Here is a 17,525-nt window from a genome sequence, read left to right as displayed (position 1 = left end):
TTGCTGCTGTACACGACCCACAGGAAGTAGGTCGAGATAGATCATTACTGTTGACTAGCACCCTCCCTCCTGGCAAGACCTACTGCTTCTTCTGACGCTTGGCGCTCTTATCACTAACAGAGCTTAACACGCTTGCAGAGCGCTTCTGTCCGCCACTGCTGCTAGGTCTCTCTTCCTTCTCTTCCCCGGTGCCAGTTTCTTGCTTGACTCCATTGGTGTCATCTTTGGCCTCCTTGGCAGCGGCCTTGTCGTCCGCTCCGGTACTGTCATCAGTAGGCTTTTCAGTCGATGCTTTTTCGTCCCCCTTGGTAGGGGCCTCTTTTTCGCCATTGACACCCTCACCAGCAGCAGGCTTCTCCGTGGTAGCTGCCGACGACGAAGTCGCATCGCCACCTGCTTTCTTTGCGTCCTTGTTTGCCGCGCCATTCTCCTTAGCGGTTTCGCCGTTGGTGCCGCCCTTTGTTGCAGGCTCGGCAGCAGCGGGCTGAGGGACAATGCCAGCGGCCTTATCCTTCTCAGCCTTCTTTGCCTTCTCCAACTTGATCTCGGCATCGAACTTGTCGCTCAGCTTCTTCAGGTCGAGCAGGGTCTGGATGTTGACCAAGAGATGCTCCATCTGGTCCACCACGGCTTTGGTCGGCATGGTCAGACGCGCCGGAACGTCCAGCTCATTGAGTGTGTTGGTAATCCGGGCGTGCTGAGCATTGGACTTGGTCGTAAGGATCTTGTTGATGCGGTCGTAGCGGAACGTTGGTCCACTAGGCAGACGATCGTGCGTCGACACGCCATATGTTAACTCCTCCTGCTCGCTAAGTTTCTTCCGTTCTGGCGCCTGAGCTCCCTTCTTCGTAGGCTTCTCCGGACGGGCATCCGTGGCGCTTGCGGTAGAGTCATGACGGCCATGGCCATGGCCATTGCCGCTGGCAGAAGCCGCTATGCTCTCCCGGCGCTGCTCAACCAACGGCGTGGAACCAGGTTGCGCCGAGGGGCCAGCCGTAACAGGTGTGCTCTGGCCGTCGGTGCCCATGAGGGGTTTCCGCTTCTTAGACTTGTCGGCTGTCATGAGGTTCTGGAGTAGAGTATGGAGACCATTGCTGGTCTTGAATGTGCTCAGGTCTTGGGTAGTCTCGGTGGTGGGATAGTCCAGACGGCTGTAAAGTTCACGACGCTCCTGGTTGAACTTTTCAGTCCTGGCCAAGATGCGTCGGACTTCTAGCAGCAATGATTCCTCTTCACGGGCCTCTTCCTTAGAGCGGCCCATCTGGGCTTCGGCGAACTTCTTCCGCCTCGTCTCGTCCTCCGGCTTGAAGTTGACCATGATCTCGTGTAGGCTGAACTCGGCTTGGTTCATATACTGAACAGGCCGTTGAACCGCCATCATCTTCGCGGCCACCTCGTAGTACCGTGCCTTCAAGTCTTCCAGGGTGCGATTCTTTCGGGCTGGTACCACAGCCGTACTGGAATCTGTGCTCGCATCCCCGTCCTTTGCTTGGTATTCGTACCGATCCCATATTATCGGCCACCGCAAATCATAGTCTCTCACGACTTCCATCAGATAATCAGTCTCATCCTTGGTCCAGTCGTTGTTGGCTAAGGTTGAGTTATACTGATCCTCGCTGTACTGCGGTACGTCGACTTTGACGTTGAACTTGGCAAAGCTCGAGTCCTCCAGCTCGTCCGGCTTCGGCTCGCCGTTGTCTGCGTCCATTTTGTCCTCGTTCGATTCGCCATTTTGTTGCTGTTCAGGCTGCGGCGCCGCAGGTTGCTGCACATCGGTCTTCCGCCGCCAATGTCTGAGTATTAAAGATTCGTCCCCACGTGCAGAGTTGCGGAACGGGCGCATTTCCCATCTCGCTGCCGGTTTCCTGCTGCCAAACCGCCGCCTTTTGAAGGAGGATATCTCGGGGACGATGGCGATCGGATTGTCACCTCCCAAGTTCTGCACTTCTCGCGCCAGGCCTTTCAGGTTCTGCCGCGCGATTGACGTCTTCTGCTTCTTCGTCGGTCGGGAGCCCCCGCCCTCGGAGGGCAGGTTGAGCATGTCGCGCACATCGTGGGAAGCCATTCTGCTACCGAATGGGCGGCTTTCATTGAACAATCAGAACCAATGTGGGATGGTGGTGGGTGCAGCACCGTCGGTCGCAAGCCTTTGACACGACAGTTGCGCAACGGCCGTACTTTATATTGTCGTAGTAACTGAGCGACACATCAAAGACTGGACGAGTTGCCGCCCGAGTTGGATGGTTTCTCTTGATGCGACGCGTCTTTTTGATGGATTAATTAGCTGATGGCTTGCGGGCGTCGACGACCAGACGGCTGCCAACTCTAGAGTTCCAGCGAATGCTGAGCTCCAAAAAATTGAGATCCATAGAGCCTGGAGCCCACTGCCCACGGCTGAGATGCACGAGCCACCGCTCCTAACCTCTACGGGTTAGCGGATCCCAAGCTGTCTCTCGGGCCTGCCGCCCCCTGGACACTTTGCCCTTTTTCCCTAACGTGGCAGTTTCCCATGAGGCTAGAGAAAAGAAGACAATTGCTGGAGCGTTTGGTAGCTTAACCCCAGCTTTCCACCTGCTCGACGAACTGTACCGCGCGACCAGATCCGGTAGAGCTCTTCACCAACCCGACGACACACCCAGCAGCCTACGCCAAAGGGACACCAATTCGAACAGACATAGCCAATTGAGAGCATACGTTCAGTATAGCTCCGCCCTCGCCCGCCAAAAGCCGCCCGCACTCCGGAACGTTCCACCACATAATCATCATGAGGGCGATTCTCCCCCCTTCTGTCGCTGAGCACCGTCGCCCAGGCGCTGTACTTCTACATCGACGGGTCGCAGCCGAAATGTTTCTTCGAGGACCTGCCCAAGGACACGCTGGTAGTCGGCCACTACGAGGCCAAAGAGTGGGACGAGAACATGCGGTCGTGGTCCAAGCATGACGGCATCAGCATCTACATCTCCGTCGACGTAAGTAGAGACCCTCATAATCTGGTCGATCTGTCTATATCGGCTATCTATACATGATGGGGCGGAAACTAACAATGACGTCCACACACAGGAATCCTTCGACAACGACGACCGCGTGGTATCCCAGCGTGGTTCGAGCTCGGGTCGCTTCACCTTCACCTCGGCCGAGGCCGGCGAGCACAAGATCTGCTTCACCCCTTCGTCCAACTCGGGCCGACAGGGCTGGCTCTCGCAGCACCACCCCAACGGTGGCATCAAGCTGCAGCTCGACCTGGCCATCGGCGAGTCGTCCGAGATCGCCAGTACCGACAAGGGCAAGATGGAGGATCTGTCGCAGCGCATCAAGGACCTCAACTCGCGGCTCCAGGATATCCGCAGGAACAAGTCTTCCAGCGTGTAAGTGCTAATAAGCAGAGAGAAAAGAGACAGGCGGTTGGAACATGGGCTAATGAAAATCAACACAACAATAGGAGCGCGAAGCCGAATTTCGAGATCAGTCCGAGACCACCAACGGCCGTGTTGTTCGATGGATGGTCATCCAGCTTGTCGTTCTTGGTGTCACCTGCGCATGGCAATTGTCGCACTTGAGATCGTTCTTCATCAAGCAAAAGCTCACTTAAGGGGCGACTCTTCAAGCTGGTTGGTTAGTTGGGTTTCTCAGGTTAAGAGAGATATAGGGAGATCACTAGGACCAAACGTTCCTCCGATATGGACGGGCGAAGCCATGGTTTACATAAAACAGGTAGAGAGTGCGTGTGTGGGCCTTGTGATGCTGTATAATGATACGAATGACCACGAAAACCATCAATATTAGTCTTTCAGGGTACGCTCTAGGGTGCCTTGGGTGCCATCCATGGTGCCCCCAGTATATATATATGCCCTAGTATGCGTCGAATGCCTTCTCGTCTTTACCTTTACTTCCTTCCTTCTACAGGCTATCCGCCAAGATACAATTCTATTATCTCTAAATGGAAACAAAAGCAAACAAAAAAATGTTCCGGGATTCAAACATGAATTACGAATCTCAATCTCCAGCCGAAGAAAACCAGCAGTGAAGCATGAGCAGAGGCTTACACGATGCCAACCCTTGAAGTTGCATACCAACTTTCCATCGATTAAGAGTATGTGTAATATCCCTCCAGACAGCACAAAGCAACGATCACTATATCCCACCCAAAACAAGTATGGAGGCTCGAGGTCTTGGAGAATGCCTTGGCAACGGTAGTCAGGCGGTTATATCGAGACTACTTTTGTCACCCGCTGGTCTACTCGGCATTCTTACGGAAAGTAATACTCGTTCATATACTCAAGGCGGCTACAAAAGAAACTTATTTATTTACACAGGTTTTAAGCACTAATACGCAGTTGGACAACGACAGCAGACGGTTTTCAAATTTTTTGTTCCCGGTGTATTCCTTTTCTACAACACAAAACTCAATGTCCCTGTGACCCCTATGTCCCTGTATCGCCAGATCTACTCCCTCAACTGCGTCGCCCCTCCTCTCTCTCCTCTTCCTCCTCCTTACTGCCTCTCCGGTCGCCGAAACAGTAGCTCCTCTGGTGTGTAGTTGGCAATTAACGCCAACTTTATTATAGACGGGTTGTAATTCGCGAGGCAGGGACCATCGAATACCGATTATATGTGCGTGAGAGAGAACCCTGATGCCTGTCAAATGCTGAAGAATTCCACCGGCGCCATGCGCTTGCTGTGTCGCTTTACTGAATTAACACGGCCCTCCCCAAAACTGCGTCTACTCCGGTCCGTAAACGAAAAAACGAGGGTCGTGAATGATGCTGATAAAATAGAGAGGAAAATTTTTGTTGGTTCGTTTCCCAGACTCCGCCAAGTGTTCCTGTGCCAGAAAACGATGAACTCCATAGATGGGCCCTGCATTTTTACGCAATGATAAAAGTCGGTTCCAAATCTTGGTAGTAGAGCTGACCTGTCGAGAGATTATATCCACGAACAACTGCGCAACGATGGTGCTGCCCGAAGTTGCTACACACCGGCAACACTTCGAACCAGGACAACATCGGGGCAGGCATGACGGTGATGCCAAGGGCCACTGAATAAAATGCCGAGTGTATCGCGCGCTGTCTAAGAATAACAAGTGTTCGTGAGCAGGCTTCCGTTGGGCATGACGTGCCAATGCCAAATTAAAGCCGCGTATAAGTCGTAGCTGCGTGAGGCAGGTTGTACCAAACAGTGATGTTGAGAACGGGATGCGGCCCAAAAGAGTATTACAAAGGTGTAGTATGTTGAAACATCGGACAGGATGTCAGCCATCCAATGCTCGTTCGGAGTCTATACGGAATCGCAGATGTGTATGGGTCATGCGCATTTAGCCTGTGAAGATATTAGTATACGCTCGCCATGATGTTCCAGACTGTCCGGGGTTACGTACCGCAGCAGAGCACCTTCATGAACTTCTGGAAACCAGTAGGTTGAGGCTGGGCCGGTTGCCCATTGTTGGGCATAGTCTGAGCACCGCCGCTGATATTCGTTTGAGGAGCGCTCATTCTCGGAGGCAGATTTTGACTGCTGTTCTGGAATTGTGCTTGTGTTGAGCCGGTTGGCGTAGCCATATCACGAAGTCCCCCCACCCCGCTGGTTCGTTGTGCGTTAAGCGCGCCTGGTGCGTTTGGCCGGCGCTTGTCCGTCGCCTTCGCTGGTGACGGAGGTGGGGGCTGCGCGGCGTTTAAACGCTCGACGGTCAAACCAGGATTGCTGAGCCCCTTTCGCGAGTTGCCGTGAAGCTCCATCTGGGAAGGGCCCGGCCTCTGGTTTGGGTTGTGGTAACCACTGGGCTTGTTGTGCATGCCATCCCAGCCCTTGCCGGAGTCCTTGCTGATCTTCATCCAGTCGTACTCGCCATCCTCAACCTCGCCTGTGTTCTTCAGGGCCTGGGTGAACAGGTCGCGCAGGTAGTCGTAATCGGGGGTGTCCTCGAATCCAAGGTTCCGGACGTACGTGAGGTACTTGCTGAACTCCTCGGGGAATCCTTCGCAAAGGTCCTTGATCGGCGTGGTCTGCTTCTTCTCGCCGATCTTCTCGTACTTCTGCTTGTTGGTCGCAGCCTTCAGGCCTTGCCATGGTAGTCCACCACGGAGGAAGTACATGAAAACGTGACCCAGTGCCTCAAGATCGTCGCGGCGAGACTGCTCGCGACCAAGATGCGTGTTAATGCTCATGTATCTGGCAGTTCCCGACAGCGACTTTCGCTCGCGGTAGGGGATGTGTTGCTTCGTCTTGGGATCGCGGTACTGCTTCGCCATTCCAAAATCCACAACATGGATGACATTGGCTGCCTTAGTTCCAGGGCGTCCAATCAGGAAGTTGTCAGGCTTGATATCACGGTAAATGAGGTTCTTCTCGTGAATCGTTTGTACTCGGGAGAGCTATGCATCGAGAATAGTTGTTAGTCGTGACTGCTCAATCGAGAGGGATTAGTAGGTAAAAAAGTGGTAGCGTACCATTTGCTTGGCCACCATGACAACGGTCTTGATGGTGAACCTCCGGTTGCAGTGGTCAAAGAGATCTTCCAACGAAGGACCCAGCAAATCTATGACCAGGATGTTGTGAAGACCTTCTTGACCAAAGTAGTAGACATTAGGGATGCCGGCTGATTGACAAGGTTAGCGATGTGCCATAGGCCGTCGAATGATCGGCGGAAACTTACGACAGCCGACCAGGATTTTGTATGTGCGGTATTCATCTCGTAATTGCGGTGCGTCGCTCTTACGGGGTTCCTAAACAGACAAAAACAATTAGTAAATGACAAGCACAAAGGACGGTAAAGCTGCGACGCGGTCACGTACAAACTTGATGGCGACTTGCTGGTTGTTCAGCAAGTTGGTACCCTCGAAGATGACACCAAAGGAGCCCTCTCCTATCTTCTTGCCCACTCGGTAGTGGACACCAACCACGTTTGACGACGACGAGGCCATTTTTGTAGAGGTCGAGGACTTGAAGTAATCGCTTCCGAATTGAGAATCGAGTCCAGGTGGTGGAAGGCCGACGTGAGTACGGGTCGTTGGGTCGAGGCAGTCGATCGGTGGTCAATAGGGACGGACGGGTCAGGCCTATTGTATTGCCAACGAGGTGAAGGGATGTAGGTTTCCTTCCTTTTTTTTTTTGGCACTTCCTTCTCTCGAAACCTCACAAAGAAAATAGGAGTATCGAAGATACTCGGACACTCTAAGCCGACGCGAAGCTCATCCCCGAGTATCTTTTTGTGAATGAGGATATTGACACAAGAACTCGGAACGGGAAGAGGGAAGAGGGAAGGTCGGAAGGTGGAATGCCCAAAGGGACGGCGAGATGGGTTGGGACAGGCTCTGTCAGGTCCAAGGATGTTATGGGTAATTGGCAGGACTGGGCAGGGTGGAATTGGAAAAGGGAAGGAAGGCGAGCAGCGTGAGAGAGCGACCCGTGGTGCTTAGGTTGGGGGAGAAATGACAAGAGAAAGAAAGGCGGAATGCAGCCACCAGTGGGCAGGACAGGACAGGGTGAGACTGCGCGACTGGAGCAGCCAAAGAATCGGCCGGTTTAGTCCAGTTAGGTGGAAGAGTTAAGGGGGGGCTAAGGCACCGCCCAGTAGCGAACGCTAGGAAGGGCCTGTGGAACCAAAAAAAAGAGAGCGAGCCAGAGAGAGCCCCAGCAGGCCAAGCATTCAGAATTGGGGTTGCGTTGCACAGAGCAGCGAGAGCCACAAAAATGGAGAGAGTCAGCTCCTGACGGAGGTCGCTAATCCCAGCAGAGTAGTAACCTCCTAGCAAAAACAGACGAGGCCCTCGAATTGAAGCAATGCAACAGGCCGGGAAGGGTTAGCCTCCTTTTTTATTGTTCTGCCTTGACAAGATGACGATGGGTGCAAGGCGAGGACGAGTACGCGGACGAGGCACTGGCAAGCAGGCAGGTTGGCAAGCAGGCTGGCAGGCTGGCAGGCAGGATGTTGATTTACCTGTCGGTAATTGATGGGTGAAGGTAGCGCGGTGTGGCAGAGCTGTCCAGCGCAGCGCAGGTGACTGTTGTTCGAGAAGGGTAGGAATCCCATCATGATTGGTGGGCGAGTTTATTAGAACAACCACCGGGTGACTTCATGGCTACATCTCTCTACATTCTACTGGAGGAGACCAATCGCAGCTGAATTGTTTAGGTATGTATGGAAATACTAGATGGGACGAATGCTTTGATGGTCAGCGTGATGGCCGGTGGCCTGGTGTGGCCCGGTGTACCCTCCTACATGCCTCCTTGGAGGAAGGAGTTGTGTAAATGCGCCAGAAGTCTCAGAGGCTGTCCTTCCGCATCGGATACCCGAGAAGGAGAGCACGGCAGAGAAACTCCAGTCGGGAGGGCGGACAGTGGATATACATTCAGGTTGTAACCATGCCTTCCCTACCTACAAGTATGGCTGGCCATGACATATCCAGGATGCTGGCAGGCTGATTGCTATTCTCGCATTATGTACCCGCGGTGCTGGTCTTGTGTGTGTGTGTACTTTCATTTCTATCGCATAGTGCTGATCAGATTTTGTACCTTGCAGCCAAACCCAGCACCGACTAGTCCTGGGCTCGACCACACCTGCGCCCCCAGTTCAAAGATCACGACTCGCAGGCCACGGCGGCACGGATGCCGGTCCTCCCTCCATCTTGCGAGACAAGCATCTGCCATTTCAGGTTCAATAATATAAAATGCACGCTGGCCCCAGCGCGCTGATGAATCTCAACAGATTGAATTATTACAATTCTTATGGGCCGGGGAGGTACATGCTAAAATACCCAATAGCATCCATTTGTCGTACCGTATGCGACAAAGGATCAAGTCGAGCCGGAACCTTCAACGTCCCTCGTGCAACAAAGGTTTGGTCAAACATCAGTCAATGCGTGCAACATTGTTTTCCTACCAGCCGCATTTACTTTTTCCGTCTGCGTTTCAGCTTCCATCCACCCGAGTCTGGCCTTCCAGACTTTTTCTTCAGGGAGATGCTAAATCGCGTCTTGACCGATCTCAGTTGCTGTAGGGTATGTGCTCGTTCGTATGTTGCCGGCGTGCCTGACACTCAGGTTGTCTGTCCAAAGGTCACATCGGAACTTATTCGTGGAAGCCCTGGAGGTAAGGAACAACCGCAACACGAGCCTCGACTACGCGAATCGGTGGTGACCAAGTGTTGCCGCTAGCTGGGTGAAACGAACGCCGAATGATTGACGGTCAACACCTCGCTACCCAACATCCGTCCAGATACTTGCACGGCCAGCATTTTCTTCCTGCTGCAGAAAGTACTCCGGCAGGAAATTCCAATCTGGCAGACGCTCAAAACTCAGGTACTAGCGATGTAGTGCGATGGAGCTGGCATGGGTGTTTTCATAGGCAATGTCCGAACTACCCCAGGAGAAACGGACCGGAATATCCATTGATAAACAGCTATCGATATGTGCGATCCCGCTTCTTTCTTCGTCGTCATCCGAGTCAGCATCGCAACCGTCGGCCTACATCGCTGCTGGCCTGGCGACTCCAGTCCCGAATCCTGTTCCCAAGATTATCTTCCCTCCATGCCTGCTCCCAGTCGACCAACTCCCACAGCACGGCGACCAACCGGTTGTCTGGCGTACTAGTACGCTGGAGGACGAGCTGACCGGCTGGGGTGGCATCCTGGGGTGTCCGTTATTGGCCCATAGTTGCGTCAATAGGTCCTGCCGAACCCCCTGCATCTGCTGAGGTTGTATCCAGTATCTTCACATCGAATGGCTTTTTGGGGACACAAGAAGGGGGGAGGGACCCCTAGGCACAAACCATTCTTGGCCCAGTCGATTGGACAAGGGGGCCAAATCTCCTTGTTCTGGCCAAATCCCTCTTCCACACCACAATGCGATACGACGCTACTAACATGAGGTACATGCCAAATCCAATTATCCAGGAACAAGAAGAATCTCATCTCACATCACATCGCACTTAAATATGACTAACAACCCTATCGTTGCATCAAGCCTCTCGTCTGCCGAAAAAGGGTCCGTCATTGCGTATGACACGACACGTTACCGTTTCTGCTTCTGTCTTGGGCGACCGATGAGTGTCGGTCAGTCGGCTGCATCCGTTTCTTTTTACTCTCCGTTCCAGAGTACATACTGTACCGTCTCACCGACAAAACAAGCACGGCAGGGCAGGAGCTCTCATGCATGCCCAGCCGTTGCCCTCGACCTCGGCCCTGGTGGAGCCGTTCTGCATCCTGCAGACCAACGGTCGCGTCTAGTTAGCTTGATTGATCACTGGGTAGTAGTTCTTCAGACTTGATCGATCTAGGGAACTCAGGTCTATTTGCATCTGTGATTTGACCGGCCTTCTCCGCCGCAAGCCTCCTTCGCGACTAATCTAGCGCTCGGCCTCCCCTCCTGATACCGCTTAATCAATTTTTGTCTACTCTTTGCCGCTGCGGCTCGGCTATACTGACCACCGACCACCTACTTACCTGTTTGAAGCTCAACACGGGTCGGGGGTTTTGCATGCGTCGCAGGGTAGGTATTTGCTGTCGACACTGGTACATGTCAATCGCGGTTTGGTCAAATTGCATGAGCTTGTCCCGTCGCTCCACTCTAGATAAAATGCCTGGGTCAGTACCTACCTACTGATGCAGGTCACTACTTGCATATCTACCCCAACTTTCACTGTCTCGAGCTTCTCTGCCTCTGCTCAAGGACAACCGCCCAGCAAATGTCGGTTGGGATACCCGATCTAGAAATCTGTCATGTGGGGTTTTCCTAAGCAGGCGCACCTTGTTAGCGATGTTTGGCGACAAGGCCTCAGGCCGCCAGTTTCTGGTTCTCGGGCAGCAACGACGAATAAGCAAGGCCATCTGAAGTGCTATACCTGCACTGCCCTGCCTGCCAAGGCTGCATATCGAGGGTCTAGAATCTAGGGACGTCCCGATAAGAAATGTTTCACGCTACGGCCGGGCATGATCCCGGATCACAGTATAGTTTACTCACCAAACAGCCAACAAAGCTTGGCGATCCTTCCGCGGCACTCTCCAGTCCGTCACGTACCCGCGTTTCACCGTCCGTTGGAGGTAGCCCAGTGATGGGAATGGCTACGCTCTACACTATCCCGGCAGTCAGATGGGTTTGGTACTCGTGCGACGCAAATCTCCGATTCGGCGGGTGCTCCGAGCATCGTGCTAACCATGCCGATAGAACTGGAAGCCAGGCTATGATGTCCCTGAGAGATTGCAAGATTGTAACACTCACCAGGGTCCCAATTGCGGCGAACGCTACAGTAAGCATTGCTGAAATGGTAGTTCCGATGCATACACTTGTGTTGTCTATGAGCAATACACCGCAACTCCTCTGCTCCGGATCCCGGCAGCTCAGCGATTCGTTAGCACGTGGTATCGGCCGACTGCCGCCCAGCCACCATTATGTCAACTTTTACTAGCCACCTGACCATATGGCCAACGTGACATCCCGTCAGGCCAACGGGCTTATACTACAAGGACTATGAGTTCATCGAGACTGTCATCATGAGTCGAGGTAAGGTATGTCGAAAGGTGTTGTATCATGGAACTATAACAGCAACTGAGCATTCTAGCCAACGTAAATCTCATATACACCTCATATGCACAATGCGTCCATATGTATGCCCTCCCAAAAAATACTAATCCGACTTGCCTATCTCCTGGCGTCCTGTAGCTTGCGACCCCTTCATCTCTCCGTCCATTAGTCCGGATTTGCTGAAGTGCCGCAACAATCCCTCCTCGCCATCCTCATGCGCTGCGTGTCCCTTGCTGATGCTGTTCAAGCTGTCGCGCATGAGGAGCTCGTAAAGGGCTGTGGCGCAGAAGGTGGCAGGGATGTTCACAAGGATGGCGATGGGGCTGTAATTCATGTAAGTGAAAGCCCCCCGACCGAAAAAGATGGCCGCCACCATCCTGGTGCCCAGGTCTCGGGCCATGTTGGCCGCGATGGTGATGTCAGCAAACCCCCAAACCATGGCCGCATAGCCCAAGCCGATCGTGAACGGCACGGTGGTGGGACTGACAAACGGGTTGGCGGGGTCGATGCATGCCCAAATCACCAGTGCGATGAAAAAGTCGACGAAGAATTCGGTCATGACGACAAATCCAAGATTGGTCTGGTCTGGGTTGGGGAACGAGCAGAGAATACTGGCAGGGCTCCCGGGGCCGACCACCGGTTTACCCTCGGCGAGGAATGCCGCCTTGATGGCGGATATCTGCGGCCAGTACATGCCCATAATGACAAGCCCGGCCACGAAAGCGCCCATGACTTGCGAGACGATGTAGTACGGCACCTTCTTCCATGGGAAGCCCTGCCAGAAGGCGAAGCACAGCGTGATGGCGGGGTGGAAATGGCCGCCGGAGATGGGCGCGCACGTGATGATGGCAAAGACGATGCCCACGGCGTAGGCGCACCCGACCTGGAACAGGCCACCGAAGGGGGCCACGCCCAGCGGGTGGGCGGCGTTCGTGAGGAAGCTGGCGGTCGCGGCCACGCCCGGGAAGACGTAGAGGAAGACGCCGGTCGCCTCGGCCAGGCACTCGCGCAGCCAGCGGGGCCGCTTCGCTTCGAAGTCGAGTTTGCGCTGGGATACGGGCTTGTGGGTTATGACGGAACGTGTGACGTGGCGCTGTAACGCCTCGGTCGCCCCAAGCTCTACTGGTAGGGGTTTAGTGATGGTCCCAAGGTGAGAGAAAGGCTTGGTTCGGTTCCGGACTCACAGTCATGAGAATCCACACGTTCTAGTGGTTCGGGGGCCATGGTCGCGGCGACTTGGTACCCAGTAAGGGCACGATGGGATGGTTGTCGGCCGGATAGGTGATATAAGGAGCTTTATTCAACGCCCACGAAGTTTATCAATCGCAAGCCTGCTGTCACGAGTCTAGTCAAGCAGGACACGTCCAGATAACGGGGTTGTGGCTTGCATGACCCTTTATACCGTGGACCATCGCTGATCTCGCTGATCTACACATTACCGCTCAACCGGGTGCAGATTACTCGGGGTCATCGATATCGATCAGGGCGGTCCAACGACGTGGTTGGGACATGCATAGAGTGCACGCGTGAGGTCACATCACACGGGCATCAAAACATCAAACCACTGATTGGGTCTCAAAAACGCGTAGATCTCAACATTTGGAGAGGGACCGTGACTTGACTTGCTTCGCGCGGGAGGGGAAAAGTCGCCTCTTAAGACACAAATATGAGATCAAATCTCCCACTCTGCGCGAGGCGGGAGGAGTGCTGGCGGAGAGGGAAGGGGGTTGGACTCGCATCAGTCCCTTCTGTGAGCAAATGCAACGCTGCTGCATATCTGATATTGTACAGACGGAGAAGGGGCGGGAAGATCAGCAAGAGCGTGCGGGGGTTGGAACCAAAACAAGCTTCCTTTTCTCTCTACGGGCTTGTGTTCCGAGGGCAGGATATTTTGCAGTCTCCAAGAGTTCAACTGCCGTTGAGTGTGGCGGCCCGGCGCGAGCCCGTAGGGCGCGGAGGCAGGCAAGTGGGCACAGACAACAGGAGAGAATGCGTATTTACTTTTTCACGGCAACGATGAAACACTGCGGTTATCCAGGGAAAAAGGAGAGGCGGAATGCTCCAAGACTCCAACCCATCGTGAAAAAGCAGATCTGAGATTGTTTCTCGTCCATGGAGCTAGTAGTCCGGGTAGGTCCATGGACCCTGAAGATTATACTACTATTGCTGGCCCTGAACCTTGAGCGGGCGGCTTTCTTTCCTTTTCTCTTACTTTTCTTGTACGGTTCTTTTACCTTTCATGCCTTACATGCTTTCAAGACACAGCCTCTAGTCTGTCTCGGGGGGCTCATTACGTGGGCCAATTAATAGACTTGATTGGGTCTCGAAGGGAAGAAAAAGAATAGCATTTTAGGGCTGCGCTGTAAACTAAAGGCCAATCCAGCGCGAGACTCGAGTTTTTCGTTTCAACTCCTGCAAGGCGGCCCGCCCATAACGACTGACGACCAGGCAGTCTTGCCCGAATGAGGGATGCAGTTTCTAACTCCGGCTTATACTTTGATGAATTGTATTCTTGCCTGTTATGCTGGGTTCACTTCATGCAAGTAAGAGGGGGTGAAAAGTCACCGGGTCTTAATGCCAGCGATTTGGATACTCTGTTCCGGATTGTTGTCGCTTGCACCACCCGCCTTCGCCGCCGTTCGATTCTCCAGTTCGGTAGCTAGCGACCAGACTTGTAAATCCCATCGAAACTGACAGCACACAATAACCAAACTCGCCGCATGCCTATGTTACCACCCCTTGCTTCGGAACGATTCCGACAGACAGCTAGCTAATGCAGGCGTTGGAGGTGACTGGGCTGGGCTGAGTTTGGGCTGTGATCTTGAGCTAGCTTATACCGAAAGGGGGCTCACCATCTACAATGCGTCTAGCTCGGGCACCGGATGACTGGGTTATATATATTTGAACGCGAGCCGTTGGGCTGCCTTGTCAGGGTGCTATTACCACATTGGAAAGATCAACAAGAGCTTGTTCCCTAACCTGCCTGGCTAGGTCTTGGCAGCTGAACTGGCTAAGGGCACGTGAGTGGCTTGCGTTCCCGGGCGACTCTGCCTTGTTGTGATGCTTTCTATCTCGGTAATATACGTTGTGGTTATTTTGAAATGTGTATTGCATCGGTGGCTCGTTTGACCATGCATTGGGTGTGTTGCACATGGCACTTGTAGCATTCCAATACTGCAAGTGATCGAGCTGGGTAGCTTAAAGAAACCAAGGGAGGAAAACACACAGCTACTTGTCTCAAATCCAGGTGATTGGCTATCTGCCTCAAGGGGATGCCATATGCTGCGTGAACCGCACGAGGGTACCTACTCCATTAGAAGACAGCCTGGAGAGGCGGCATCAACTCGTAACTGCAATGGGCGGCAACAAACTGGATGAGGATGCAGCATACAGTTTCAACCTCAAGCCATGGAACAACAAACCGCACACGACGGCAGTCGCGGCTGCCACCACAAGTAACAGCGGCAGCAGCCGCCGAGCTTCACCGCTTCCAAGCAACGCCTCCCGACTGACCTCGCTACCCATGGAACTCCAGCTCGAGATCCTCAGCTACGTCGACCTGCGCGGCCTGATCCAGCTCCGCCGCACCAGCCGACTCTACCGCTCCGTCATTACGCGGGACTACCTCGTGCGCCGCTTCGCCGCCGACAGCAACGGCAACGGCAACGGCCCACTCAAGTACTGCTGCTCGCAGTGCCTGACCATGCCGCCCGTCGAGTTCCTGCTTCTCGCGCTGAACCACAGCGGTGAAGGCAGCGGTAGCGGCAGCAACAACGCCATGTCGTTGTCGTCGGAAACCCTCTGCCACCGCTGCTGGCGGCCGCGGCTCGGCCCCCCTTCGGACGAGCGCCGCGGCGGCGGGGACCCGCACAGCATCGACGGTCAGTGGCCGCTGGCCATCTGCCCGTTCTGCGGGTGGCCGATGGCCGGGTCCCGATCGCACCACCCGGGCTGCTACACGCGGCGGTTCTGCCTCCTGGTCGTCTGGTTTGTGCTGGGGCTCGCGCAGTTCGCGGTCGGGGTCTTTGGGGCGGTTGCGAGCTGGTCCGTCTATGAGGATGATCCGAGGATTAAGATCCCCTCTTCGGTGAGTACCTCTTTCCTGTTATTTCCTTGGGGGATATACAACTGTAAGTTCATATGCTTACCCGCTACATGCGTGTCCGGATCATCAGATAAACTTTGGATTGCTCATAATATCCTTGATCACTGTGGCTTGGAGGCTCGGCTTCAAGAGAGGGTGGTACAAGTGGCCGCTCGCCCTCGAATTCGCCCAGGCCGTCCTCTGGCTGCCGCCCGTGATAGCCAACGCCCAATGGGAATGCGATCCGTATTTTCTCGTGTGTGACTCCTTTCCCAAGACCTCCCTGGTAGTCTATATTGTCAACTTGTGAGTGTTGTCCTATCCCACGCGACCCCCGCCCCTTTTCATTCAAGCACCACCAAAATGAGTCGTGACAAAAAAGGCTGATCGCAGCACCCTCTAATGCGGGTTTGCAGCATATTCCGGTTTCTGAACACTGTGGGCTATGCCATGCTCGCTTACGACTACGACTTCAGGAATCTGTTTCTGCCAGACTTGCCCGTGGGCAAGAAGTCATTGTATGCCTTTGCTGCGTGCTTGGTATGGTGGGCAGTAGTCGCTTGAGAGAGGGAGGCAGAAGGAGAAATGCATAAGACGAACCCTTTCCTTTTGATATTTCATCATATACGAGAAATCCTTGCAGCACTACAGGAATGGCCCCTTATTTCCCTAGAACTATATCCCCTATGGCCAGCGGTCATCCCGGAACACAAACCCCCAATTCGCACTTACTCGGCTTTTATCCTCAGCCGTACCCATGAAGTATACCATCTCACAACTCGGCATTGTCTCCATCAAGCTCCGTCGGGTCATCGAGGTCCGCGAACAACTTCACACCCCAGCTCTTGCCCGGGTCGTTCATCCGCAGCTTCTTGTCCTGCGCGGCGACGGCCTCCATCTCCTCGTCCGAGAACTCGACGTCCAGGGCGCCGCGGTTCTGGTCAATGTGCTTCTCGCTCTCGCTCTTGGGGATCACGATGGTGCCGCGCTGCATGCCCCAGGCCAGCACTGCCTGGGCCACGGTCGCGTTCTTGGCAGTCGCCAGCGCCGTCCAGAACGGGTCCTCGAAGATGGGCCCCACGAGCCCGCCCTTCTTGTCCCGGTACGTTGGGTTCGTGTTGGCGAGCGGCGAGTACGCGATGACCTTAATCCCGCCGGCCTCGCGTCGGTGCCAGTCGACGAAGTCCTGCTGCTGCAGGTACGGGTGCGTCTCGAACTCGTGCGCGTAGGGGCAGATGTCGCAGACGTCCAGGATGGCCTGCACGTCGGCGCGGGCAAAGTTGCTGATGCCGATGTAGCGCGTGTAGTTCTGGCGCACGAACTCCTCCATGATGCGCCACGTGTCCACGATGGAGGTCTTTCGGTCCAGCTGCGTGCCCTGGCCGGGCACGAAGGCGACGGGCCAGTGCATCAAGTACAGGTCCAGGTAGTCGACGCCCAGGTCGGCAATGGACTTCTTGATGGCGGCTTCGGCCTCGTCCTTGCGGTGGTCCGAGTTCCACAGCTTGGAGGTGACCCAGATCTTGGAGCGGTCTACCCCGGACGCCTTGATGCCCTTGCCCGTTTGGTCTTCGTTTCCTGCGGGAGACATGTTCACTACTGCATCTTATAACAACCAGAACGGAAGGGCGGGTCAACTTACTATATATGAGAGCTGCGTCGATGTGATCGTAGCCATTGTCCAGTGCATACTCGACGGCATGGGAAACCTGTCATGTTTATACGACATCACATTAGCTTGTCTCTTCCGAAGCGTAACAGAGTCCTTAATAACGCAGTACCTCGTCACGGTCAGAGAGCCAGGTACCCAGCCCAAGTTGGGGGATCTCCCCCTTCTCAGATTGAAGGTCTTGCTGGAGGCGTAGTCACGCTCTGTTCGAAGTAACACGACCAACGTTACCGCGACAATGGAAGCAATCGCCAATGCT

General features: G+C 54.3%; 6 protein-coding genes across 6 annotated transcripts; 2 read left to right on the top strand and 4 right to left on the bottom strand.

Annotated features, from left to right (window-relative positions):
• Positions 1-79: 79 nt before the first annotated feature.
• Positions 80-2,065, bottom strand: PG985_010881 (SWR1-complex protein 4; the record flags this gene model as incomplete). The annotated part of the gene is made up of 1 exon (XM_066830648.1): positions 80-2,065. The coding sequence occupies one exon, from the start codon at positions 2,063-2,065 to the stop codon at positions 80-82; it is 1,986 nt and encodes a 661-aa protein (XP_066681330.1).
• A 706-nt stretch (positions 2,066-2,771) lies between these two features.
• PG985_010880 (emp24/gp25L/p24 family/GOLD) lies at positions 2,772-3,589 on the top strand (the record flags this gene model as incomplete). The annotated part of the gene is made up of 3 exons (XM_066830647.1): positions 2,772-2,969; positions 3,061-3,363; positions 3,440-3,589. Coding segments are annotated over 3 exons (651 nt in total), but the record flags the coding sequence as incomplete, so codon positions are not given.
• A 1,722-nt stretch (positions 3,590-5,311) lies between these two features.
• Positions 5,312-6,917, bottom strand: PG985_010879 (casein kinase I; the record flags this gene model as incomplete). The annotated part of the gene is made up of 5 exons (XM_066830646.1): positions 5,312-5,316; positions 5,375-6,368; positions 6,444-6,592; positions 6,650-6,719; positions 6,789-6,917. 5 exons carry the CDS (start codon positions 6,915-6,917, stop codon positions 5,312-5,314), a joined length of 1,347 nt encoding a protein of 448 aa, XP_066681328.1.
• Positions 6,918-11,616: 4,699 nt separating this feature from the next.
• On the bottom strand, positions 11,617-12,737 carry PG985_010878 (uncharacterized protein; the record flags this gene model as incomplete). Its single annotated transcript, XM_066830645.1, has 2 exons — positions 11,617-12,635; positions 12,698-12,737. The coding sequence occupies 2 exons, from the start codon at positions 12,735-12,737 to the stop codon at positions 11,617-11,619; spliced, it is 1,059 nt and encodes a 352-aa protein (XP_066681327.1).
• Positions 12,738-14,868: 2,131 nt separating this feature from the next.
• Positions 14,869-16,161, top strand: PG985_010877 (uncharacterized protein; the record flags this gene model as incomplete). Its single annotated transcript, XM_066830644.1, has 3 exons — positions 14,869-15,643; positions 15,819-15,903; positions 16,014-16,161. 3 exons carry the CDS (start codon positions 14,869-14,871, stop codon positions 16,159-16,161), a joined length of 1,008 nt encoding a protein of 335 aa, XP_066681326.1.
• A 208-nt stretch (positions 16,162-16,369) lies between these two features.
• On the bottom strand, positions 16,370-17,188 carry PG985_010876 (uncharacterized protein; the record flags this gene model as incomplete). Its single annotated transcript, XM_066830643.1, has 1 exon — positions 16,370-17,188. The coding sequence occupies one exon, from the start codon at positions 17,186-17,188 to the stop codon at positions 16,370-16,372; it is 819 nt and encodes a 272-aa protein (XP_066681325.1).
• Positions 17,189-17,525: the final 337 nt, after the last annotated feature.

The sequence above is a fragment of the Apiospora marii genome, assembly GCF_038362585.1.
Source record: "Apiospora marii strain CBS 49790 chromosome Unknown utg000007l_segment0_segment0, whole genome shotgun sequence".
Taxonomy (NCBI): Eukaryota; Fungi; Ascomycota; class Sordariomycetes; order Amphisphaeriales; family Apiosporaceae; genus Apiospora; species Apiospora marii.
This window is presented reverse-complemented; position numbering and strand designations above follow the sequence as displayed.